General features: G+C 36.6%; 1 protein-coding gene across 4 annotated transcripts in view; it reads left to right on the top strand.

Moving 5' to 3' along the window:
* LOC117331548 (helicase ARIP4-like) overlaps positions 1-23,264 on the top strand; it is a 31,379-nt gene extending 8,115 nt beyond the window's left edge. For 2 of the 4 annotated variants that reach the window (XM_033890302.1, XM_033890301.1), the window contains exons 10-21: positions 796-979; positions 1,747-1,932; positions 2,934-3,052; positions 3,303-3,406; positions 3,672-3,768; positions 6,124-6,329; positions 7,981-8,054; positions 8,601-8,702; positions 11,768-11,958; positions 12,338-12,471; positions 13,210-13,467; positions 16,001-23,264. In XM_033890302.1, the coding sequence (XP_033746193.1) occupies positions 796-979; positions 1,747-1,932; positions 2,934-3,052; positions 3,303-3,406; positions 3,672-3,768; positions 6,124-6,329; positions 7,981-8,054; positions 8,601-8,702; positions 11,768-11,958; positions 12,338-12,471; positions 13,210-13,467; positions 16,001-17,925 (3,580 nt within the window). In that variant the 3' untranslated portion in view covers positions 17,926-23,264. The remainder of the gene's footprint in view (positions 1-795; positions 980-1,746; positions 1,933-2,933; positions 3,053-3,302; positions 3,407-3,671; positions 3,769-6,123; positions 6,330-7,980; positions 8,055-8,600; positions 8,703-11,767; positions 11,959-12,337; positions 12,472-13,209; positions 13,468-16,000) is intronic. The other 2 variants (XR_004533579.1, XR_004533578.1) reach the window with 2 other exon arrangements.
* The last annotated feature ends 289 nt before the right edge of the window (positions 23,265-23,553 follow it).

The following is a 23,553-nucleotide window of genomic DNA, read 5'->3' as shown; positions in this document are numbered from 1 at the left end:
CGCATTTCGATTGGCTAACACGGTGAACTTTGACCCAAGCTGCAATTGTTATTGACGTCATCAATAATCTAATGACGTCACATCATCGGGTCCCGGACGTCACCGGTACACTTTATTTGCATACGCGAAATTATACTTGGCCACGTTTCCCTTTGATTCAAGCCGATATCATTGTGGTAGAAACAGGTCACACGACTCGAAATTGTTGGATATGGAATTTATTTCCCACTCGTAAGTTATTTTTTAAAAGTTGCAAAAAACACTCGCTAAAGCTCGTGTCTTTTGTAACTTTTAAAAAATAACTTACACGTGTGAAATAAATTCCATATCCAACAACCACTCGTGGTGTAACCTCTATGTCCACTATTGGTTACGTCCATGCAATATAGTTTCTTTATCTTGTACAGGACATGGGTCTTCTGTGTCACAAAGTCACTTTAAGATCTTTATATAAAGGTACCTTCTAAAGTTTTTAGACCCTTGTAGTATGTTTATTAATTTCTATAGTCATGTAGTGCATACATTGGTACACGCATTTCTTGTAAAATCCGTTACTTTTTCAGTAATTTAAAATATCATTGTCACTACATTATTGTCTATTTGTAGTAATATTTTATATTTAGATTTAGTGTGTATTTAATTTTGTTTTTTAAATTTCAGTAAAATTATTTTTCATGTATTTAATTCAATACAATATTTGATTCATATTTCAAAATTTTAAGTTCATGAATATTGATGAAACTGGAGCCTATTATGATTCTAATGTTTTTGTATCTTGGCATGTCTCATTTGTAGACGAGGGCACACAGTGTTGCAGCAGGCTCTGCCACAGAAACAGGAATTTGTGTTCCTCATACGGATGTCTCCTATACAGAGGGCGCTGTATAAAACCTTCCTGGAGTCGGTAGTGGAGAACTTCACTGCCACCAGTGCTTGGTCCAATCACAATCCTCTACGAGCATTCGCCACATGTTGCAAGGTACTGTACTATATATAGCTGCTATAGATGTATCTTACTATGATTTGCTATGTACTTCCATCCTTCCTAATTAATATTCATGATTAAGTGAATAAAACACTTTGATTACTGTTATTCAGTAGAATTTGAAGTTGACATTATGCGACGCTCTATTTTGGAAGTTATCAGAAATTAATTAAAAAAAAAACGTTCTTCAGGTCTTTAGGATTTAACAGCATTTCAACCCAGATGTTCTGTTTACTTGACTTGCAGAGAAACTTGTGTTTGACCTCTAAAAGACCTTTTTTACAGATATTGTTATCTTAGAGCAGCCCTTTGTGAAAGTTTCAATTATTTACCTTCAAAATATAGATTGCACACAAAAAAGGAAATACGGAGCTCTAAGTGAGATATCTGGGGAAGGACTAGCATGATATCTGGACTGTTATCATTATTGCAATCCAGGGTTGTTCGTTTTTGAAATAAGTGCAGACCTAGTGATTTTTGTTTCTGTCAGACAAGTTTTGACAAAAGCTTTCAAGGCTGGTATCAACATCTGCCGGGGTAGTTCTATAACTCAAATGTTTCATTCAAAAATTGACGAGAGGGCTTGTGTGCATATTGAAATGAATATGTCCATGCTCTTTATAAAACAGCCAATTTCCTTCAACTTGTATTCAAGGTCAAAAGTTCAAATAAAGAAATGGCTTTAAAGAATTGGAAGTGTCAAGACCTTAGTAATGTAGTGTGATTATAAACATACATAATTATGTTTTCCTTTTGATTAGATCTGGAATCACCCAGATGTCCTGCACAAACTGCTGGTTCAGAGAAAAGTGGCAGGAGTTGATGATGACCTTGACATTGACCCTGGTAATGAAGGTCGGGCCAAGAAAGGCTCACAGAAATCCAAGAAGGCTGTGGAAAAGCAACCAGGAAGTGAAAAGAAAGATGATGTTGTCTCCTATGAATGGGTGGGTAATTCAACTAAATTGTGTATTGAATTTTCTATAAAATGGTCATTAGATATAATTACATTAAATGGAATTAAAATATTGGTTTAACTGTCCTGTTCTGTTATCCTGTCAGTTTGTCCCACTTTTCTTGATAGACAGTTACATGTTGTAAAATATTGCATTTAAACATGTACAATGATTGTATTTCAATATTTTATTAGTTCAAGGGTTTCCATTTCTAAATAACTAATTGTATTAATTTATTGATAGTGCATTGTATATATGTAATTATCAAAGGAATTAATTGATCGACAATTAATCGGTCAATCAGATATCAGTTTCTTTAAAACAGTTTATTTTACAGAAAAGCAGTTTTATTGTGCAAGTTTCCAATCACAAATTTTTTCTGAAGTAGATACATTGGATGTTATATATGACAGTTATGAAATGACACATTTATATAATCAGCTGTTTGATTGGATTCAGAAATAATAATAGTAGCCCAGGTTTTAACCAAGAGGTTTTGATAAAAATTGAGTAAGTATTTGAATTGATATCAACCCAATAATTATACACTATGATGGTAATTATATTAGTGTATATTTGTAATACCAGAATCTCATTCTGTTTATATTTGTATTGATATACCAGAATCTCGTTCTGTTTATATTTGAATTGATATACCAGGATCTCATTCTGTTGATATTTGTATTGATATATGTACCAGAATCTCCTTCTGTTTATATTTGAATTGATATACCAGGATCTCATTCTGTTTATATTTGTATTGATATACCAGGATCTCGTTCTGTTTATATTTGTATTGATATACCAGGATCTCATTCTGTTTATATTTGTATTGATATACCAGAATCTCGTTCTGTTTATATTTGAATTGATATACCAGAATCTCATTCTGTTTATATTTGAATTGATATACCAGAATCTCGTTCTGTTTATATTTGAATTGATATACCAGAATCTTGTTCTGTTTATATGTGAATTGTGTATAATTTCAGGCTGAGTCCCTGATGGAGAATCACATGGCAGGTCTCCTGGAGACTGGAGGCAAGATGGAGCTGCTGTTTAATGTCCTGGAGGAAGCCATCCCAGCAGGGGATAAAATCCTTGTATTTAGGTAAATCTAATGTACTGTTGATAGATAGTAATTATGAACATATAGTCACAGGAATGGCATTCAGAGGGTAAAGTCATTGAATCTAAGTTAAAATCAGTTCTAATACTGGACAGTTAATATAAATGTATAGAAATATTTTGTAATAGCAGTACTGTAATAGCAGTGATAGCAATTTTAAGATTACATTGTCAATTGTCAATTGTTCATAGATACAATCTTCATCATTTAAATAACCATTTTGTATTTCCAGTCAAAGTTTATTCACGTTAAACCTCATAGAAGAATTCTTGTCCAAAACCAAGGTTCCAAGACCAGATGTGGATTGTAATTGGACAAAGAACACTTCCTACTACAGTAAGAGAGCATCTTGTCCTATTATTATTTTGAATGGATGCCTAATATGAGTATTTATATCACAGACAGATTTTAGTGATTTGGTTTCACAGATTTTTTTTTGCCCTGTTGACAGACATAATTTGTATTAATCATATATATATTGTGTCGGATATCACTAGGTAAATATAGATTCACAACTAATGGTTAAGAATTAAATGTGATCAATTGTAGAATAGAAAAGACTATCAGTGTAGCTGTAATGGGTGTTTTTGTATTGTTTTAGGACTGGATGGAAGCACTGGTGCAACAGAAAGAGAGAAAATGATCAACGCATTCAACAGACCGGATGGTCAAGCTTGGCTGTTTCTACTGTCTACAAGGCAAGTTCACCAGACACCATATTGTAGAGTACATTTCATCATCTTAGTGCTGATAATTACATCTGGTGCAGGATGGAAATCCTCTGTACCAGACTCAAGACAAACACAATGTAATATGGTTACAGATCACTGAACATTAGCAGTATAGTTACACAACATTCTGGTTTTCCCAGCGTTTATCTGGATTGTTTTTTAGCTCACCTGGTCCAAAGGACCAAGGTGAGCTTATGCCATACCGTGGCGTCCGTCGTCCGTCCGTCCGTCTGTCGTCCGTCCGTCAACAATTGCCTTATTTGACTTCTTCTTCATAACCACTGATCGGAATTTCACCAAATTTGGTCAGAAGCATCCCTATGGGTAGGGGACTAAAAATTGTACAAATGATGGGGCTGACCCCCTGGGCGCCTCTAGGGCGGGGCCAAAAGGGGTCAATTTAGCTATTTTGATATAAACGACTTCTTCTCTGAAACCGAGCAATGGATATCGCTCATATTTGCTTGGTAGCATCACTATGAGGTGGGGATTCAAAATTGTACAAATGATGGGGCTGACCCCCTGGGGGCCTCTGGGGCGGGGCCAAATGAGGTCAATTGGGCTATATTGATATAAACGACTTCTTCTCTGAAACCGAGCATTGGATATTGCTCATATTTTCCTGGTAGCATCACTATGTGGTGGGGATTCAAAATTGTACAAATGATGGGGCTGACCCCCAAGGGGCCTGAGGGGCGGGGCCAAATGTGGTCAATTGGGCTCTATTGATATAAACGACTTCTTCTCTGAAACCGAGCAATTGATATCGCTCATATTTGCCTGGTAGCATCACTACTGAGTGGGGACTCAAAATTGTACAAATGGTGGGGCTGACCCCCCGAGGCGCTGAGGGGCGGGGCCAAACAGGGTCAATTTGGCTAAATTGATATAAACAACTTCTCCTCTGAAACCGAGCAATGGATATCTCACGTATTTGCCTTGTAGCACCTACTTGGGGTAGGAATTCAAAATTGTACAATTAGTGGGGCTAACCCCCTGGGTGTCTTAGGGGCGGGGCCAAAAAGGGCCAGTTTGGCTAGATTGATATAAACGACTTCTCCTCTGAAACTAAGCAATGGATATCTCACATATTTGACTGGTAATATCCCCTTGGGGTAGGGATTCAAAATTGTAAAAATGATAGGGCTGACCCCCCTGAGGGCTGAGGGGCGGGCCAGAAGGGGTCAATTTGCCTAAATTGATATAAACAACTTCTTCTCTGAAACTAAGCAATGGATATATATATATCGCTCATATTCGCTTGGTAACATCCCCTTGGGGTAGAGATTCAAAATTGTACAATTGGTGGGGCTGACCCCCGGGGGGCTGAGGGGCGGGGCCAAAAGGGATCAATTTGGCTAAATTGACATTTTTAGAGTTACAATAAAAACAATGTTCATGTAACCATATAAAATGCATATGATATATATTGACATAGCAATACCAGTGGCAAATATACTTAAGCATAGTTCTTGTTTCATATCTCATGAAACCAGGTGAGCGATACAGGCCCTCTGGGCCTCTTGTTTAAACTACACATTCTGCTGACATCTCATTCCCAGGAAAACTGTTCCTTGAAACCCTTATGGAGAAATATTTGTACTTTAATGTTGAGGATACAATTTGTATTAGGTACATACATGTTACATGGCATACCGTCTATTCCCTATTAAGGGTGCTCCTGCCTTTTTTGCAGATAAATTTTAATACAATTTGTGAAAAATAGAAACAGATGCTTACTTTGTGATTTTTTTCCAATAAATTCACAAATACCATCAAAACATGTGTAATCACATTATATTTACACAGTTAATCCAAATGTCATTTGTCTATAAAACAGGACTCAAGCAGATTTTCTGTCAGTTGTCTTGCAGCCAGCATCTTTTTGAAAGTTTACCACTTTTAGCTTGAATGAATCTTCATAGCTCTTCATGTTTCACTGCATGCAATACAAGTGAAAGTTTGAAGGTGTGTCAATGATGTAAGCAAATTTAGTTTCTTCAAAAATTCTCAGACTATAGTCTATTTCAGGAAAACACAAAATGGCTATAGTCTGTTCAGGAAAAAATATTGGCAAAATAGTCTCAAATAATGGCTAATTACCTGCACCCTTGATAGGGATTATACAGTATATGTCAATGTAGAATTATCAGTTTTGCATTCAGATGGTTTTAATATCAGTTTTACTGTCAGAGTTAGTAAGCTGAGTCTTGGTATAATGTCTGTATGATGAATGTCAATTGTATATTCTATGTACTTCTAACATTTAATGAATTCATACTATGGCAAATCCCTGATAGATACTGTAATTCCTTTTGACAGGGCTGGATCCTTGGGGGTAAATTTGATTGGAGCTAACCGTGTGGTGGTGATGGATGCTTCCTGGAATCCCTGCCATGACTGCCAGGCGGTATGTCGTGTGTACAGATTTGGTCAGACTAAACAAAGTTACATCTACCGATTTGTCACTGACAATACAATGGAGAAGAAGATCTATGACCGTCAGATCAACAAACAGGGCATGTCTGGTAAGGCAAATTTTATCAACAGTAAGGAAGTTTTTGGCCTGACTTCCTTGAATGATGTAGAGAATTCCCCTTTTTGGCTCAGGGCTATTCCAGTGAAATAAATATCCAACGGTAGGAATTCAGAAAAAAAGAAATTCTTTGAATAGTGGATGTTGGAGAAAATGCAGTCTATCATATACATATGTAGTACTGTTTGAATTATATCACTTCTATGGGTGGTCGCTGTTTCACAAACCTGGAGTCCTATTGGATAGCTATTTTACTGGAACATTGTCAGATAGTGAACTGATCAATCGGCTTTCATCTGTGGTCTGTTGTCACACTGTCGTCCATCCTTAAACAATCCTTCTAAGTGCTATTCCTCACAAAGTAGTAGTAGTGAATGGATCTTTCACGTAGCCATTTTGAATTTTGATAGTTGAACAGGGTGAGAAAAATATTTCCAAGGGGATGAGTGCCTCATGAGAACCACTCGTCCCTGAACTAGAACCACTCGTCCCTGAACTAGAACCACTCGTCCCTCTGACTTCTTATTTTCAATTTAAAAAAAAGCACCTGTGTAAATATGTTTTCAATGTTTTCATCACTACTAGTTATAATTATACAATTTGAACTGCAGTTTTGTGAACATTTCATAAAAAACGAGTCAGTATATCGTTTGCTTCACCATGGCCTAACAGGAACTAAGAAGTCGGTTCTAATCAGTAAAACTATTTTCCGGACTTTGTTTTAAATAAAGTTTAAGTTTAAAGTTTATATCAGGTATTAGAATACACAAAAACGAAATAAAAAAGTGTATAGAAGTGTGACGCGCTAGTGTTCAAATATTATCATTCTGAGTGCCGTTAAAAAATGTAGAAATAGATACTATACCAGGTCCGGATTTATTTCTGTCATTAAACTGTATTAGTTTCGCCCTTCTTGATCACATAAACCCATCAGTATCACGTAGACGCTTCTGCAGAGCAATCGCGGAGAGAGGGCTCACTGCTCGATTGAACTTACTTTTAAGTATGATTAATCCTAATTTGTTTTGAAAATTCTATAGACTTAGTGGAATAAACGCCAAAGACTATCTATAAACATGATTTATTTATTATTTTCTTTTGAAATTTACTTGCACCAGGGACGAGTGCACGACGACATTCACTAGTCCCCAGCCAAATTTAACTCGTCCAGCACGAGTGCTTTTTTTGCACCCTGTTGATGTTGTTATAGCTGTTTTCAGAATTTACTGAATCTTTTCCTTTGATCCTTTGTTGTGCCTGATTAATTTGAAAATGATTGTAAATTGAAGTCTATTAGATGACCATCTTGAATCTAAACAAATGAGATTTGTTATTACTATTTCTTCTGAGAAGTATTAATACAAAATACTCCTAACATAATCTAGAGCTGTCATCGCTACAAACGATATTGATGTACATGATGCAATTCTTTTTCAGAGAATTGAAACTGTATGTGATGATAAAATGGTTATTTTACAGGATATTTCTGTCTTTCTACTTGAGAGCAGCCATTTTTCCAACGACCGTATTAATACACAAAACAGTGACTCTCTGAATTTCTAAAAAGAATCCTTTTCTTGTTCGCTGTATGTGATAATTTCTGCTTATATCTTTCATCGATTAGTTAATTGCTCTCTTTACAGATCGTGTTGTGGATGAGCTCAATCCTCAAAATCATTTCTCTAGACGCCATGTTGACAATCTCCTCCATTATGAGGTAAGATTTTGTTTGTAGTATTTACAACTAATAGAAACATAGGCCTAGAAAACTAGTACTTTGTCTACATATTCTTGCCTCTCCAAACAATTCACACTTCAGAGAAATAATTGTGCCTTTGACTTGGTGAGATGAATTTTCAGTCGGAATCAAAAGTCATTTTGCCTTTGTGCTTCCATCCAGTCCTTAGCTACATGTAAAGGTGTCATTATGATGAAGTGAAAACCGCACCATGCTTGATAATCTAACTTGACCTATTTACTTATTCTCTTTACTGAGAGGAGGAGTGCTATTGATAAAGATTAGGGTCAAGATGATTGCATGATTTGTAAGTAATGGTTCCATGAAGCATCTAAGCAGATTAACTGCCATGGAAAATATTTATACTTTGCATACTTAAAACCATGAAATGATTAGGGAAATAATGACAATTCTGTCATAATGTAAACCTTGTTTCTGAATTGTTTTGTGTTAATGTTTAATACAATGAAGAACATGCCCTTTTTAGCATTATTGCATTATTTATGATTTAAATTCTTTTCACAGGACACAGATTTTCCAGAAGTAGATTGTAGTGACTGTGAAGAGAAATTTACTGATCCTGTTTTGATCAAGATTTTAAAGAAAAACGGTCATTGGATAACAAAGGTAAACATTAGAGCTGAAACGAATAGCAGATTTTGGCATTCGAATATTCGTTTGGTATATTCGAATAGTATTCGAATATTCGGTAGTGTACAGTCGATACTTAAGAAAATGTAATTATTTCTGATTTATAAGCTTAATAGACGACTGAAAAGCTTTAAATAATTAACAGTGATATATACAACTGAAGAATGGCCAGAACTAAGTCGGAAGCTCACTTTAATAATCGTAAAAAAATCACCAAGTTCGTGAAAGTAAACATGGCTGGCCTACCTGATTGACGAGCTTGTGTCTGTCATATTGTCAATGTCAAGAGAAGGAATATTTGCATTATAAGACCAACAAATAATTAAAAAGATCAATGTTCACTACATTGGGTCCGTATGTAAAATAACATGAAATAAAAACAACCGCGAACTTTCCACATGGTAAATTTTCCTCTGTCGGTTGAGCGCTTGTAACCAGGAATGTTGCTATTGTTTCAAAGCGTTTTATTGACACTGACGTAATGCATATTGCGCACCACATAGTTGACAGTACTGTACACAGTACGGATATGAAAGATAGCAGCATTGTACCTTATTTACGATGTCATGTCAGAAAAATGTTTACATCTTTTCATTCATGCGTTTTGGAACCTATTCATGTCAAAATAGTTGTATATACATATATTTTTATGTTAAACTGAATGCTGGATTGGAACGGAAATCTGACGTTTGAACACGTTTTCAATGAGTTCGGCCCGGAGATGATTTGCTATGTTGGATGTATAGTACCTTTGTACGTTAAAACCCCTAAACATAGCTTACATTCTGCTTAAGAATTATTGGAATTTAGCTGGAAATGCATCCAAACTCAAATGGAACCTTTGTACATGTTTCAGATCAAAGGACGAAGGGAAGTAAATATTGTACCGAATATTCGAATACCATTACACTATTCGAATATTCGGGGAATTGGTATTCATTCGCGAACATTCAAACATTCGTTTCAGCTCTAGTAAACATCATTACAATATATCACAATGATAATCAGTTTGGGCAGATAATCAATCCTTGTAGTTCAGATGTTCCTTTTGTCAGTAGACAATCCAGCCAAATTCATTCCCATTAGAAAGTTTAGATAATACCTCTTTTGTCAGCAGGTAATCAAGCCAAATTCATTCCCATTAGAAAGTTTAGATAATACCTCTTTTGTCAGTAGGCAATCCAGCCAAATTCATTCCCTGTAGAAAGTTTAGATAATACCTCTTTTGTAAGTAGGCAATCCAGCCAAATTCATTCCCTATAGAAAGTTTAGATGGAACCTCTTTTGTCAGTAGACAATCCATCCAAATTCATTCCCAGTAGAAAGTTTAGATAGTACCTCTGTTGTCTGTGTTTCAGGGTGTCAAGTGGCAGCAGGGGCGTTTATATCTTACTTTTTAGGTCACCTTAGACAAAGTCTCAAGTGACCTATTCTCATCGCCTTTTGTCCGTCGTTATGCGTCCGTAAACAATTTACATTTTCGACTTCTCCTCAAAACCCCTAAACCAAATTCAATGAAATTTCGCAGGAAGCTTGTATCGCTAAAGGTCAACCAAAATTGTAAATTATATGGTCCCCACCCCCCAGGGGCCTGAGGGGCGGGGCTAAAAAGGGTCAAATTGACTAAAACTTCAAAAATCATCTTCTCCACTGTCAGATATGGTGGAATCAAGCACCCTTCATAAATGGAAGGGTCATAAGGTGCTTTACCAAAATTGTAAATTTCATGACCCTGGGGTCTCAAGTTTGCCCCTGGGGAGGGGTTAAATTTTACTTTAGTTTATATATGGAAATCACATTCAATAAGGTGGAATCAAATACTCTTTATAGATGGAAGGGTAATAAGGTGCTTTACTAAAATTATGAACTTCATGACCTTGGGGTCTCAAGTTTGCCCCTGGGGAGAGGGTAAACTTTACTATAGTTTATATACGGAAATCACATTTTTGACTATAATTTGTTTGATTTCTATTGGAATTCATTCTAACTTGATTAACATTATCAGCTTGTGAAGGCAGTTTGATGGTATACACATGTTGGCCCTGACTGACTCCCAGGGGCTGATGGGCGGGGCTAAAAAGGGTCAAATTGACTGAAATTTCAAAAATCTTCTTTTCAGACCGAAATAAGGTAGAATCAAATACTGTTTATACATGGAATGGTCTTCAGGTACTTTACTAAAATTATGAATTTCATGACCCGGGGGTCACACATTTACCCCTGGGGAGGGGGTAAATTTTATTATTGAAATAATAGTTTGTATTGGGAAATCACATTTTTGACTATGATTTATTTCATTTCTATTGGAATTAATTCTAATTTGGTTAACATGATCAGCTTGTGATGGTAGTTTGATGGTATGCACCTGTTGGCCCTGACTGACCCCAGTGGCTGATGGGCGGGGCCAAAAAGAGTCAATTCAATTAACTGAAATATTTCAAATCTCAGGTGACCGTTAAGGCCCATGGGCCTCTTGTTGACTATTATTTGTTGAATTTTTATTGGAATTCATTCTAACTTGGTTAACATTATCAGCTTGGGATGACACTTTGATGATATGTACATGTTGGCCCTGACTGATCCCCAGGGGCTGATGGGTGGGGCCAGAAAGGGTCAAATTAACTGAAATTTTTAAAATCTTCTTCTTACGACCCAAATAAGGTAGAATTAAATACTCTTCACAGATGGAAGGGTCTTAAGGTACTTTACCATATTTGTGAATTTCCTAGCCCTGGGGTCTCACGTTTGCCCCATGGAAGGGGATAAATTTTACTATAGTTATAGGAAAATCACATTTTTGACTATCATGTGTTTTTTTTGTTTTGAAATTCATTCTAAATTTGTTAACATTATCAGCATGGGATGACTACTTAATGGTATGCACATGTTGGCCCTGACTGATCCCTTAGACTGATGGGTCAGGCCAAAAAGTGTCAATCAAATTTACTGAAATATTTCAAAAATCAGGTGACCGTTAAGGCCCATGGGCCTCTTGTTTATATAAGTTTTACTTCATAATATTGACATCTTTATTACTTTAGATGCCATTCAGCCATGAGTCTCTGCTAATAGACAAGAAGGAACTACGTCTTTCCAAGAAAGAGAAGAGAATAGCCAAGCAAAACTATGTCAATCAAAAACGTCAAAATATCAGCTACTCACGTCCATCATATACAGCTTTCTATCCTAAAGGGCCCGGGGGCGGGCCACAGCAAGGGCCAGCTATCACAAGGTAAAAGTGTTTTATGCATGAACACACTAAAGGATTTTCTACCTACAGTATCTCTACACAGAGCTACACAAATTTTAGTTCTTTATGTGTGCAGGCTCATACCAAACATAGATAACAGAAGTGTAATTGGCACAGGGAAATACTGTGGATTCATTATTAGTTGTTTTCTGGGTAGGGGCACCCTAAGGGTGTGAGTCAGATCTGTTCTCATTTTGTACATGTGCGATCATAGAACTTGTTCTGTTATATAATCTAGCGTCATTACTTCCTCGTTCAGTTCAAATGTTATTAATAGACTATTCTGAGTATTACAAAAGCTTATGATTTACTTAATATACTGAAGAGTAAAATAGTTACATGTTTGTTTGGTGAATTTTAGGGTATACCCTAATCGACCTATTGCGAGTGTCAAACCCATCATCACAACACCCGTGCCAATGAGACCTAAAGGAGCCGGTCCAGAGAAGGTTAACAAGGCAGGTGTATCAGTCCACAAAGTCATCACAACCACAGGTACAACCCACGATCTCTTGTGTGTCTCGAAATAATACCATCAATAGCATTCTTTGTCTCAATGTTGTTTTTGACTGACTTTGCTCAACTAAGCTAACTTGAAGATATATCAATCATTGCTGTAAAAACATCAGAAACCTGAGAACACCAAAAATTGTTAATGATTTAATCAAGATGAATCACTTTTTAGCTCATCTCTTCGAAGAAAAAGGAGAGCTAATGTTATCACCACGGTGTAGGCATTGGCTTTCCAACTTTTATAATAAGTGTTTTGTATTAAAAGGCATTTATTAACACATTACTTTATAATTGTACTAGGGTACTGATATTTGACTTAAGGCTCCCTGTGGGATTGTACCATCCTCTCCCGGAGTCAAACTAAAAGATTTTTTTCCGTAGACAAAAACTTTCAGTTAAATTATCCTCTTCCTGAGTCGAACCAAAAGTTTTTTTTGGAAAAAACCTGCTTTTTGGGTATAGTTTGGACTTTTTATACACATCTAAAGATATCAGATATTTTTCAGCTATTTATGAATGTTGTCAATTAGGATTGAGTATCATTCACAAATTAATTCCATCAAGAACACTTGTCAATGCAAATCTTACTTCTCCAATATGTAAAACAATATCAATTATGTATTTTAATTATCTATTGACAAATATTTGAGAGACAAGCTATGCTACAACAGCTCTTGTTCATTTTCTAAAAATGGTGATTTGGATCTCTCGTTTTTGTAGACATCATGTTACCTGGATCTAACACCAGTTCAGATGCAGGGGCAGGAGTTTCCGGCAACAAGATTACAGCTGGCCAACAGATATTCATTATTAAGACACCCAAGGGAGTCTACATCCGAACCAGCTCTGGAAAAATATTTTCAGTAAGGACCAAAATGCCAGAAATAACCAACGCTACCAAAATCATTGTCAGTTCCTCCGGAACTTCTCCAGTTACCTCAGCCATAAGTACGACCATCATTTCACCAACTTCTGCAGGTAATTATTTACAAATCATTTAATTTCAACACAGGCGTCTTCTCCTGGTTTATATTAATAGAAAAAAAGAATTAGCCCTACTCCTACTCCTACTATATCAACAAGGTGTACTACTCGAAAAACCAGAAGTAGGGGTGAGCTTTGATTTAATTTGAATTAAGTTCAGTCCGATTAAAATATCAAATGCAGTAATGTACCTTGTTTAGAATCATTAAAAATACAAATGCATGTTATTCTTTTGTTGTATGACGAAAATTTAAAGTTGGGAAATTGATAAAAAGCAGTCATGATATCCGACGATGCTTCGACTATGGAATGGAAGTAGTCCTTATTAGGTCATCTGACCCAAAGGGTCAGGATGACCTATAGTCATCGTGCTTCGTCCGTCGTCGTCCGCCGTGCGCCGTGCGCCGTCCGTAAACTTTTTCTTTCAAAACGCTACTCCTCCTTAACGCTTGGGTGGATTACTTCCAAATTTGGTTTGAAGCATCATTGGGGGAGGGCAATCATATTTTATATAAATGAGGCTGGTCTGACCCCTGGGGCCAGAAGGGCGGGGCCCCAAAAAGGGAACTTAGGTGAATATTGCTATAAAATCCTACTCCTCCTTTACCCTTGGGTGGATTACAACTAAATTTGGTGTGAAACATCATTGGGGGAGGGCGGTCATATTTTATATAAATGAGGCTGGTCTGACCCCTGGGGCCAGAAGGGCGGGGCCCCAAAAAGGGAACTTAGGTGAATATTGCTATAAAATCCTACTCCTCCTTTTTGGTGTGACCCCTGGGGCCTGAGGGGCGGGGCCCCAAAAGGGGAACTTTGATGAAATTTTGCTATAAAATCCTACTCCTCCTTAACCCTTTAGTGGATTTCAACCAGATATGTTGTGAAACATCATTTGGGGAGGGCGGTCATATTTTATATAAATGAGGCTGGTGTGACCACTAGGGCCTGAGGGGCGGGGCCCCAAATGGGGAACTTTGATGAAATTTTGCTATAAAATCCTACTCCTCCTTAACCCTTTAGTGGATTTCAACCAGATATGTTGTGAAACATCATTTGGGGAGGGCGGTCATATTTTATATAAATGAGGCTAGTGTGGCCCCTGGGGCCTGAGGGGTGGGGCCCCAAATGGGGAACTTTGATGAAATTTTGCTATAAAATCCTACTCCTCCTTAACCCTTTAGTAGATTTCAACCAGATATGTTGTGAAACATCATTGGGGGAGGGTGGTCATATTTTATATATGAGGCTGGTGTGAGCCCTGGGGCCAGAGTGACGGGCCCAAAAAAGGGAACTTTGATGAAATTTTGCTATAAAATCCTACTCGTCCTTAACCCTTTGGTGGATTTCAACCAGATATTGTGTGAAACATCATTGGTGGAGGGTGGTCATATTTTATATAAATGAGGCTGGTGTGGCCCCTGGGGCCAGAGGGGCGGGGCCCCAAAAGGGGAACTTTGATGAAATTTTGCTATAAAATCCTACTCCTAACACCCATAGTGAATTATTACCAAATTTGGTGTGAAACATCATTGGAGGAGGACAATCATATTTTAATGAGGCTGGTTTGACCCCTAGGGCCAGAGGGGCGGGGCCCCAAAAGGGGAACTTTGGTGAATTTCTGCTATAAATCCTACTTCTCTCTAACCCTTGGGTGGATTAATACGAAATATGGTGTGAAACATCCTTTGGGAAGGGTGGTCATATTTTATATAAACAAGGCTAGTGTGACCCCTGGGGCCTGAGGGGCAGGGCCCCAAAAGGGGAACTTTGGTGAATATTTGCTGTTAAATCCTAATCCTCCCTAACCTTTTGGTGGATTACAACCAAATTTGATGTGAAACATAAGGTGACGGCAATCATATTTTTTAATGAGACAGGTTTGACCCCTGGGGAAAAAAAGATGGGGCAAAAGGAGCGCTTAGGTTAAACATTTCTTAAAAATGCAATTCCTCCTTAATGCCTTAATTGATTACAACCATATTTAGTTTGAAACATCATTGGGGAAAGGCAATCCTAATTGATATAAATGAGTCTTGTCTGACCCATTGGGACAGAGGGGCATGCCCCAAAAATGGGAACTTGGCTAAAATTTTGCTTTATGATGCTGCTCTTCCTGGACAAGCTAAATTGATAAAAACCAAATTTGATCTAAAACATAACTGGCTGCGATAAATAATTTATGGTAATAATGCTGGATTGGGGTGTGTGTCCCTGCTGTAAGTGTAAGTGTTTGTCAGATGACCGTTAAGGCCCATGGGCCTCTTGTATTTTAGAGTGGTTAAAATTTTGTTACTAGGCAGTCTAGTGTAATATAAAGGGATAATTGTCTGATTAACGTTCATTGCAAAGATTTAGTTTTAGATTAGTAGTAACATGCTTAAGGATTAGGGAGAAAAAACACATTTTGTTGAGCACGTTCAAAAATTCTTTACTGTACATACACAAGCTCTCTTTATCAGTGTTTTTATCATTTGTTTTTTCTCAGTTTCCTTGATACAATTTCATTCTTTGTTTACTTCCATGATAGGCTCACGACCATCCAGCAGAGCGACTATTGTGACACCCAGTTCAGTATCCGTCGCTAGTGCATCTGGGAATGGTCAGCGGAATGTTTTCAAGCCCCCTTCAATGGCCTCGGCACCAGACACACCCACCAACATCCTGGCTTCCATCTACTCCCAGTCACAACAGGTCAACTCTCTTCTTAAACAACAGACGCTGGACAGTGTGGCCTCTAAACCAACAACATTGACCAAAGAGGTGTTGCCCACCTCGTCTGACAAAGGATCAACCAAACAGGACAAGACCTTCATGTCTAAAAAGCGTGATAATATGTTCTTACCAACAACCCAGGAGGAAGATTTTCTTACAAACCGCGGCCATAAAGAGAGCTTTTTAACAAGTTCACAAGAAAAGAGCTTTTTGGCCAGTTCACAGGATAAGAGTTTCTTGTCAAATTCAAAGGAGAACAGTTTCCTAGGATCTTCACATGAGGATGATTTTCTGCAGGCACCACACGACATGGACTTTGGCTCTCCGTCTATAAGGGAAGGCTTTTTACCAACACCGCAAGATGAGAGCTTTTTGCCCTCACAAGAAAAAGGCTTTTTGCCAACCTCAAAGGAACAAAGCTATATGCCAATGTCACAGGACAAAGACTTTTTACCCACCTCACAAGAAAAGGGATTTTTACCAACTCCACATGAGAAAAACTTTTTACAAACTTCACAGGAAAAGAACTTTTTGCTACCCTCACAGGAAAACAGTTTCTTGCCTACCTCACAGAAAAAGGACTTTTTGCCCATTTCACATGATAAGGGCTTTTTACCACCAACAAAAAGTAAGTTTTTGCCCTCGGTAAAGGACAAGAGCTTTTTGTCTGATTTATCTGACCCATTTGGAGATAATAGTGCTTCATCTTCTCCTGGTAGTATGTCATCTGGGAATATGTCGTCTCCTGGAGTTTTAAGTCCTGCCCAGGTACAACCAATTCAACCACAACATAATCGACCACATGTGCAACCAATTCTGCCACAGGTTCAGAGTCATTCTCAGATGACAACTGGACAACCCCAGGTCCAACCAATTCAGCCACAGATCCAACCAATTCAACCGCAGGTTCAACCAATTCAACCACAAGTACAACCCATTCAACCACAGGTTCAACAACAGAATCAGACGCAACATCATCAGCAACAGCAAAATCAACATCAGGTTCCTCCACAACAAAATCAGCAGGATCACAATCAGCAGTTGGGAGATATTAGTAGTGACAGCAACACAAGAACACACAAGCAGTCAAAGCTTGCAAAAATTGCACCCAATCTGTCGGGTATGCCACAGACACGGACCCCTCAGAATGCCATGTCAAACTTTTACTTACCCCCTCAGATCCCGTACCAGCCCTACAACATGGGCCAGGGAAATATGTCTCAGGGGATGGGCATGGGTATGAACCCCTACATGAACAACCAGATGTTCATGCCCCATGCCAATCCCATGTCAAATGATGGTGGCATGTCTTCTCAGTCTCAACAACAAAACCAGCAATATTTCAACATGCCATCTTCATCTTCATCATCACTTGGATCTTTGGGATCAGGTCAGAGTTCAGACATGTCTAACATGGATAAATCAAACTTTGGCTCATCAATGCAGTCATCTCCCTCCTCCTCAATGATGTCATCAATGCCCTCCAACATGATGCAAGGGTTTCCGTTCACACCGTACCCATTCCCTATGCCATCACCGTACCTCATGCAGAATGGCATGTCTGGAAACTCCCCGTATATGCACATGCAGGGCCAGTATGACTATGGACAGATGGGGGGAAACTATAACATGCCCAGTTATAACCCTAGTGGGAACATGAATATGGCAGCTAACAACCAAACGGGTAGCTGGGACCATAGTTCAAATATTGACCAGAGTGGCAATACTCCCCAGTGTTAGGGGTCTTTTATTCTGTCTGGGTCACGGTGTTCCGAGCATGATTTCATTAACAACTATTTGGATTGAATTACATGTACTGTCATATCTAAAATAATATTGACTCACACAAGTTCAATTTTGGATTGGTCCATTTCTAGAACATCTTATTAAAGCAAAGTCATTGATAAAAATCTCATATTTATTTGTATATTTATCAAAATTGAATGCAGGTCACTGTTCCCACTTCATTCAGCCTTTAGATATATTTTGTGGAAACTAAGTACATCAGGGAATATAAGTATTATAGATAGAGACTCAAGTGTAGTTAGAATTCTATGTTGTTGATTGGTTCATATCATGTTCTGAATACCCAAGGCCCAGCATGAAACCATGCTTCAATGAAGAGGATTTTCACCATAGTGAACCATATCTACTTACACTGATAAAGTATGAGTCAATAACGGCTGCATGTTTCTTCACAAGTGTTATCGTGTCAACTTGGATGAAATTTTATTGGAAAAGTGCAAATCATATGAACTAAGTAAAGTATGTGATTGTAAACTGAAGGATGATAACGTATACGTAGAGATGCTGCTTTTATTCTCTAGACCAGTCCCACATGAAGGCTGTCGCACTGTGACAACTTGGACAAATTTACCTCAGTGCTTGTTGTGTTTATTTTACAGACTTAGAATTGAAAAAAAATATATATATAAAGTAAACGTACGTAAAGTGACAATTCTATCATTCCAATCCAATTGGAAATTTAATCCATGATCATATATTATTATGTTGAGTAACAGATGTAAATTTAATGGTTGATGAGAGATTCGCACACATGACATTGTCAATGGTGTGTGTTGCACTTGTTCACCTAGTTCATGCCGTGAGATAATTAACAAATGTTGTGAATAATATCACAAAGATATTATTGAAAATCAGTAATGTGACATTTCATATTTATTAGGCTACTTAGACAATTTTTTTTACATCTTATGTCAATTTTCACTCTTTGTTGTATTGGAAGGAATATTCTTTTCTGAAGAGAGGAAAACTCAAAAGTTTACTAGTTTTGTAAGTTATATAAATGATATTTTGATTTATGGAGGCCCATCCATATTTTATCAAAGTAATCATTAATCATATCTCGCTGATTATATGTTTTAGTTCATGTGCTACTATCATGAATTTTCAATTAAAATTGTTACTGAGTAATAAGTTGTATTACTATTCTAATTCACGACAGGGTTTCTTGCACATATGCTTGTACAATGTTGTTAGTCTCACTTGAATATTTTTGTTTGAAAGCAATGTGTACACTTTGTACAATTTTAATAACCATTTCTATGTGTGTAACATGTAAATTATTATTCATTGTGAATATTGTGATCATTTAGATAGATAATATTTTGTCATTTTAAGGTAATGACATTTTTTTTATTGATAAATGTCTGTAAATGTGTGCTGAATCTGTCTTTGTTTCTTTCTGTTTCTCCGTCCGTCCCTTGATTTTACAGTACATAGAAAATTGGGAAACTTTCTTTACACCATAAACACAGGCTATTTCTGGTTTTAAACCATTCAAACCTGAAAATCAGTGGGGTTAAAAATATTTGAAAGTCTTTGATTAAAACAAGATAAATAATTGGTTTTTCCAGCTAGTAATTTAAACTTTGAAATCAAATCTTAATATACAGACTAAAACAGATGATGTATGGATTTATACTGTTTATACACAATTACATATTTAATTTATCTAATAATTACTGAAATATTACAAAATAAAGGACATAATAAGAAAGATGATGTGTTTTTGATGCTGAAAACAAGTCTAAAAGCATATGGCTAGATATCCAGTACTCAAAGCATATGGCTAGATATCCAGTACTCAAAGCATATGGCTAGATATCCAGTACTCAAAGCATATGGCTAGATATCCAGTACTCAAAGCATATGGCTAGATATCCAGTACTCAAAGCATATGGCTAGATATCCAGTACTCAAAGCATATGGCTAGATATCCAGTACTCCATGTGAAGCTCAATTATAAAAAAAATAGCAGAAAGTGGGAAAATGCCATAAGAGAAACTAACTAGAAAAAAAGTGTGATTTAAAAAAACTGTAAAATGCCATCGATATCATGGACATAATGACATCATAATTGTAGCCATATGATGAAACAGATTAATATCGTGGAACATCTAAAGGATCATGTCAGCAAAAAAAAACTCAATTTGTATTGTATCGGGTTCCTCATTAGACAGTGTTGGAATTGTAAATGTTGAACTGCCTGATTATGGTATTTAGTAATAGGATCATCATAAATACCATAGCATGTCAGTTGTTTGCTGGAAACACTTGAGATTGTATTAGTAAGGATCCATTTTGTGGTTTCTGATCAAACACACCCATCCTCTTTCCCAGAAATAGCGGAGGAGTAGTTTCAGGGATAGGTGTTGTTTCATAGAATAGTTTATTTCAATGCATTTTAAACAGGTTATCCTACCACAACAAACCTTTTGGTGTACGTTAATGGTTGTGACATTATAACAAGAACAGATTAACATTACACTATACCACTGATGTAAGTGATGATACAAAGCAATATACCTGTTGTACATGTAACAAAGAAATCTTATTTATTCATCTACCATTGTCAGTCAATATGAGTAAATTATTGTGCTGTCTAAATGTTAGACAATTTGCCGAGGTCCAAGTACAAAATGTAAATTATACAATTGCAACTATTTACATTTATCAGAAGTAAATTAAAATCCTGTACTTGTTTCAACCTATTATCAATTTTAAAATCCTATGACAAATTTTTGATATAACAAACTATTTCCTATGGAATTTGTTATAAACAAATTTTACTGTATATAAACTGCTTTACACACTTCATGATGTAATTAGCACCTTGACGGAATATTCACATCACACTGACATGAATCACATTTAAACTATGGCATGGGGATTTCGGATGGTATCGAGCATTTTCTTTAGGGATGAAGATATCTTTTTAGCATTAAGAGAATCAGGTAAACTTTATATTAGATCATATACAAACATATTCCATTTCCTCTGATGAGATTTTAGGAAGTGATGATTATACACCAGAGCTTAGTACTGTTGTGAGGCAAGCTTACCGGTATGCATTAATAGATCATTGTGGATGATTAATGCACTGCCTGGTATATACTTGTGCTAATGTCCTGGGCTGTTATCTTTTATCCTGATACGACAGGTTGGACAGGAGTTGTTTGTTTATGAACTAATGACAGCCCTACAGATGTTGTATTGCTTTTCGACAAGCCTTGACAAAGACTTAAAGGCCTGTATTAATATCTGCTTGTCCGTCAGGATTTGTACCAGAAATGTTACAATTAAAGATTGACAAATCAGTTTGTCTGCATACACGAACAGGTCCTTGTCCATACATATTCCATACATACACGAACAGGTCCTTGTCCATACATATTCCATACATACACGAACAGGTCCTTGTCCATACATTTTCCATACATACACGAACAGGTCCTTGTCCATACATATTCCATACATACACGAACAGGTCCTTGTCCATACATATTCCATACATACACGAACAGGTCCTTGTCCATACATTTTCCATACATACACGAACAGGTCCTTGTCCATACATATTCCATACATACACGAACAGGTCCTTGTCCATACATTTTCCATACATACACGAACAGGTCCTTGTCCATACATATTCCATACATACACGAACAGGTCCTTGTCCATACATATTCCATACATACACGAACAGGTCCTTGTCCATACATTTTCCATACATACACGAACAGGTCCTTGTCCATACATTTTCCATACATACACGAACAGGTCCTTGTCCATACATATTCCATTCAGTAACTTGTATTTTGGCTATAATTTGTGTTTAAAAGTTGTCTCCCTTCTTTTGTTAAAATGTTTGATTAAAGAACCATGAATTCATGATGTATATCAAATAGGATTCTTTTTGTGGTATTGGATGGTAAATATACAGTAAGATTGTCCTGAAACCATTTATATCACTGTAAGGCAGCTTTCAGGACTATATACCACTGGACTTGGTTACAAGTGACTGGATCCTTTGTAAGAATTTCTAGTCTAGGGTTTTCTAGTTTCTAAAGAACTAGGACGACAGGGCAGGTATCTAAAGATTTAGATCCGATGAGTTGTTTATAAGGACTACAATCACTGGGCTTGTTAGTCCCCATTCTGTCATCTCTCTATACTTAAATTTTTCCTGGCTCTATCTCGCACACATCTGGTCTCTTAGGTTTAGGATTATTTGGCTTGTTTCTAAGGACTGGATCCCCGACCATGTATAATATGAAATACAGTGTTATCAAAATGAAATCGAAGTTAGCTGCTCATCACAAAACAGATATCAAACTAGAAACATGAAATACAACAAAAATAGATAAATTTTCTGTTCTTAAATAATTGAAGTCCCATACTAAATTTGTTTACACAGACTGTTTTTGGTTATTATTAATCAATTTTATTCAATATTGATTTTGGATCTTGTTTGAGTACATGTGCATGATAAAGAATACATGTAAGATCAAGTTAATTTGTAATTATTAGGAAAGATGTAGTTTAAACACATACTTGATTTAAAAGCAATAATACAAATTAATCAAAACCTTTTTTTAAATGTTTTTTCTGATGTACCGATATTATTTAATGTACCACCTAAGAGATGTATGATTAAGTTATGATTTATATAGAATCTATCGGATATTACCACCTTAGAGATGTATGATTAAGTTATGATTTATGTTGATAGCCCAGTAAGTATTATTATTGTTTCACTGCTGTAATAGTATTCTGAAGTTTAAAGCTTTAAGTTTATAAGTTTCCATCAAATGTCTTTTTGAATATCCAAGTAGATGTATCATTGCTAGGTTGATTTAAAAAAAAAAATAAGATTAAAAAGTTTCTCATTCCCTTCAAGACAAGTCACTTACAAATTAGAACCGAAGGGATTTTTCATATCCCCATCACCTAATTCAAAATCAAGTGAATTTGAAAAATCAAGGATGCTCTAGATTAACTGATATTTAAAATTTGATATATTTATATGTTTATGTGCGAGTCGGACAATATTCACATCCTATAGATTAGGAAACTGTTACCACTCTTTGTCTTCTGTATGTTTGTCAGCCAAGGTTTACAGAGTGAGAAGCAATGGGCCAATACCTCATGCCCAGATGGAACTCTTGAGTGGGACGCTTTTACACTTCAAATGTTTTACATTATAAATTCATCATGCTAGTGTGTATGTTGTCCTTTTCATTTTCATCAGAATAAATTTATAGATTAATTCTTGTAAGACTCCTGTGGTTTTTGCATGTGTTTTGTGTAGGGCATTTTAATACCATATACATAATGTAAATACAAAATGATATATGATTTATCAGCTCTCCTGAACTCGTGGTGTGATGCACGCCAGGTGATTCAACATCCATCTATGTGTCAACTTGTAACTTTAAAACTACATGTAAGTAACTGGGTATTGACATTTTGACAATGAGGAAGCTGAGGCAGAGTTATTAAAGTTACCTCATGTGAATGACTTAAATTATAAACTTAAAGAATATTCATAAGTTCCTGAAG

The sequence above is a fragment of the Pecten maximus genome, chromosome 7 (genome assembly GCF_902652985.1).
Source record: "Pecten maximus chromosome 7, xPecMax1.1, whole genome shotgun sequence".
NCBI classification, from domain to species: domain Eukaryota; kingdom Metazoa; phylum Mollusca; class Bivalvia; order Pectinida; family Pectinidae; genus Pecten; species Pecten maximus.
Note: the sequence above shows the minus strand (reverse complement) of the source record. Positions and strands in the feature narration are given on the sequence as shown.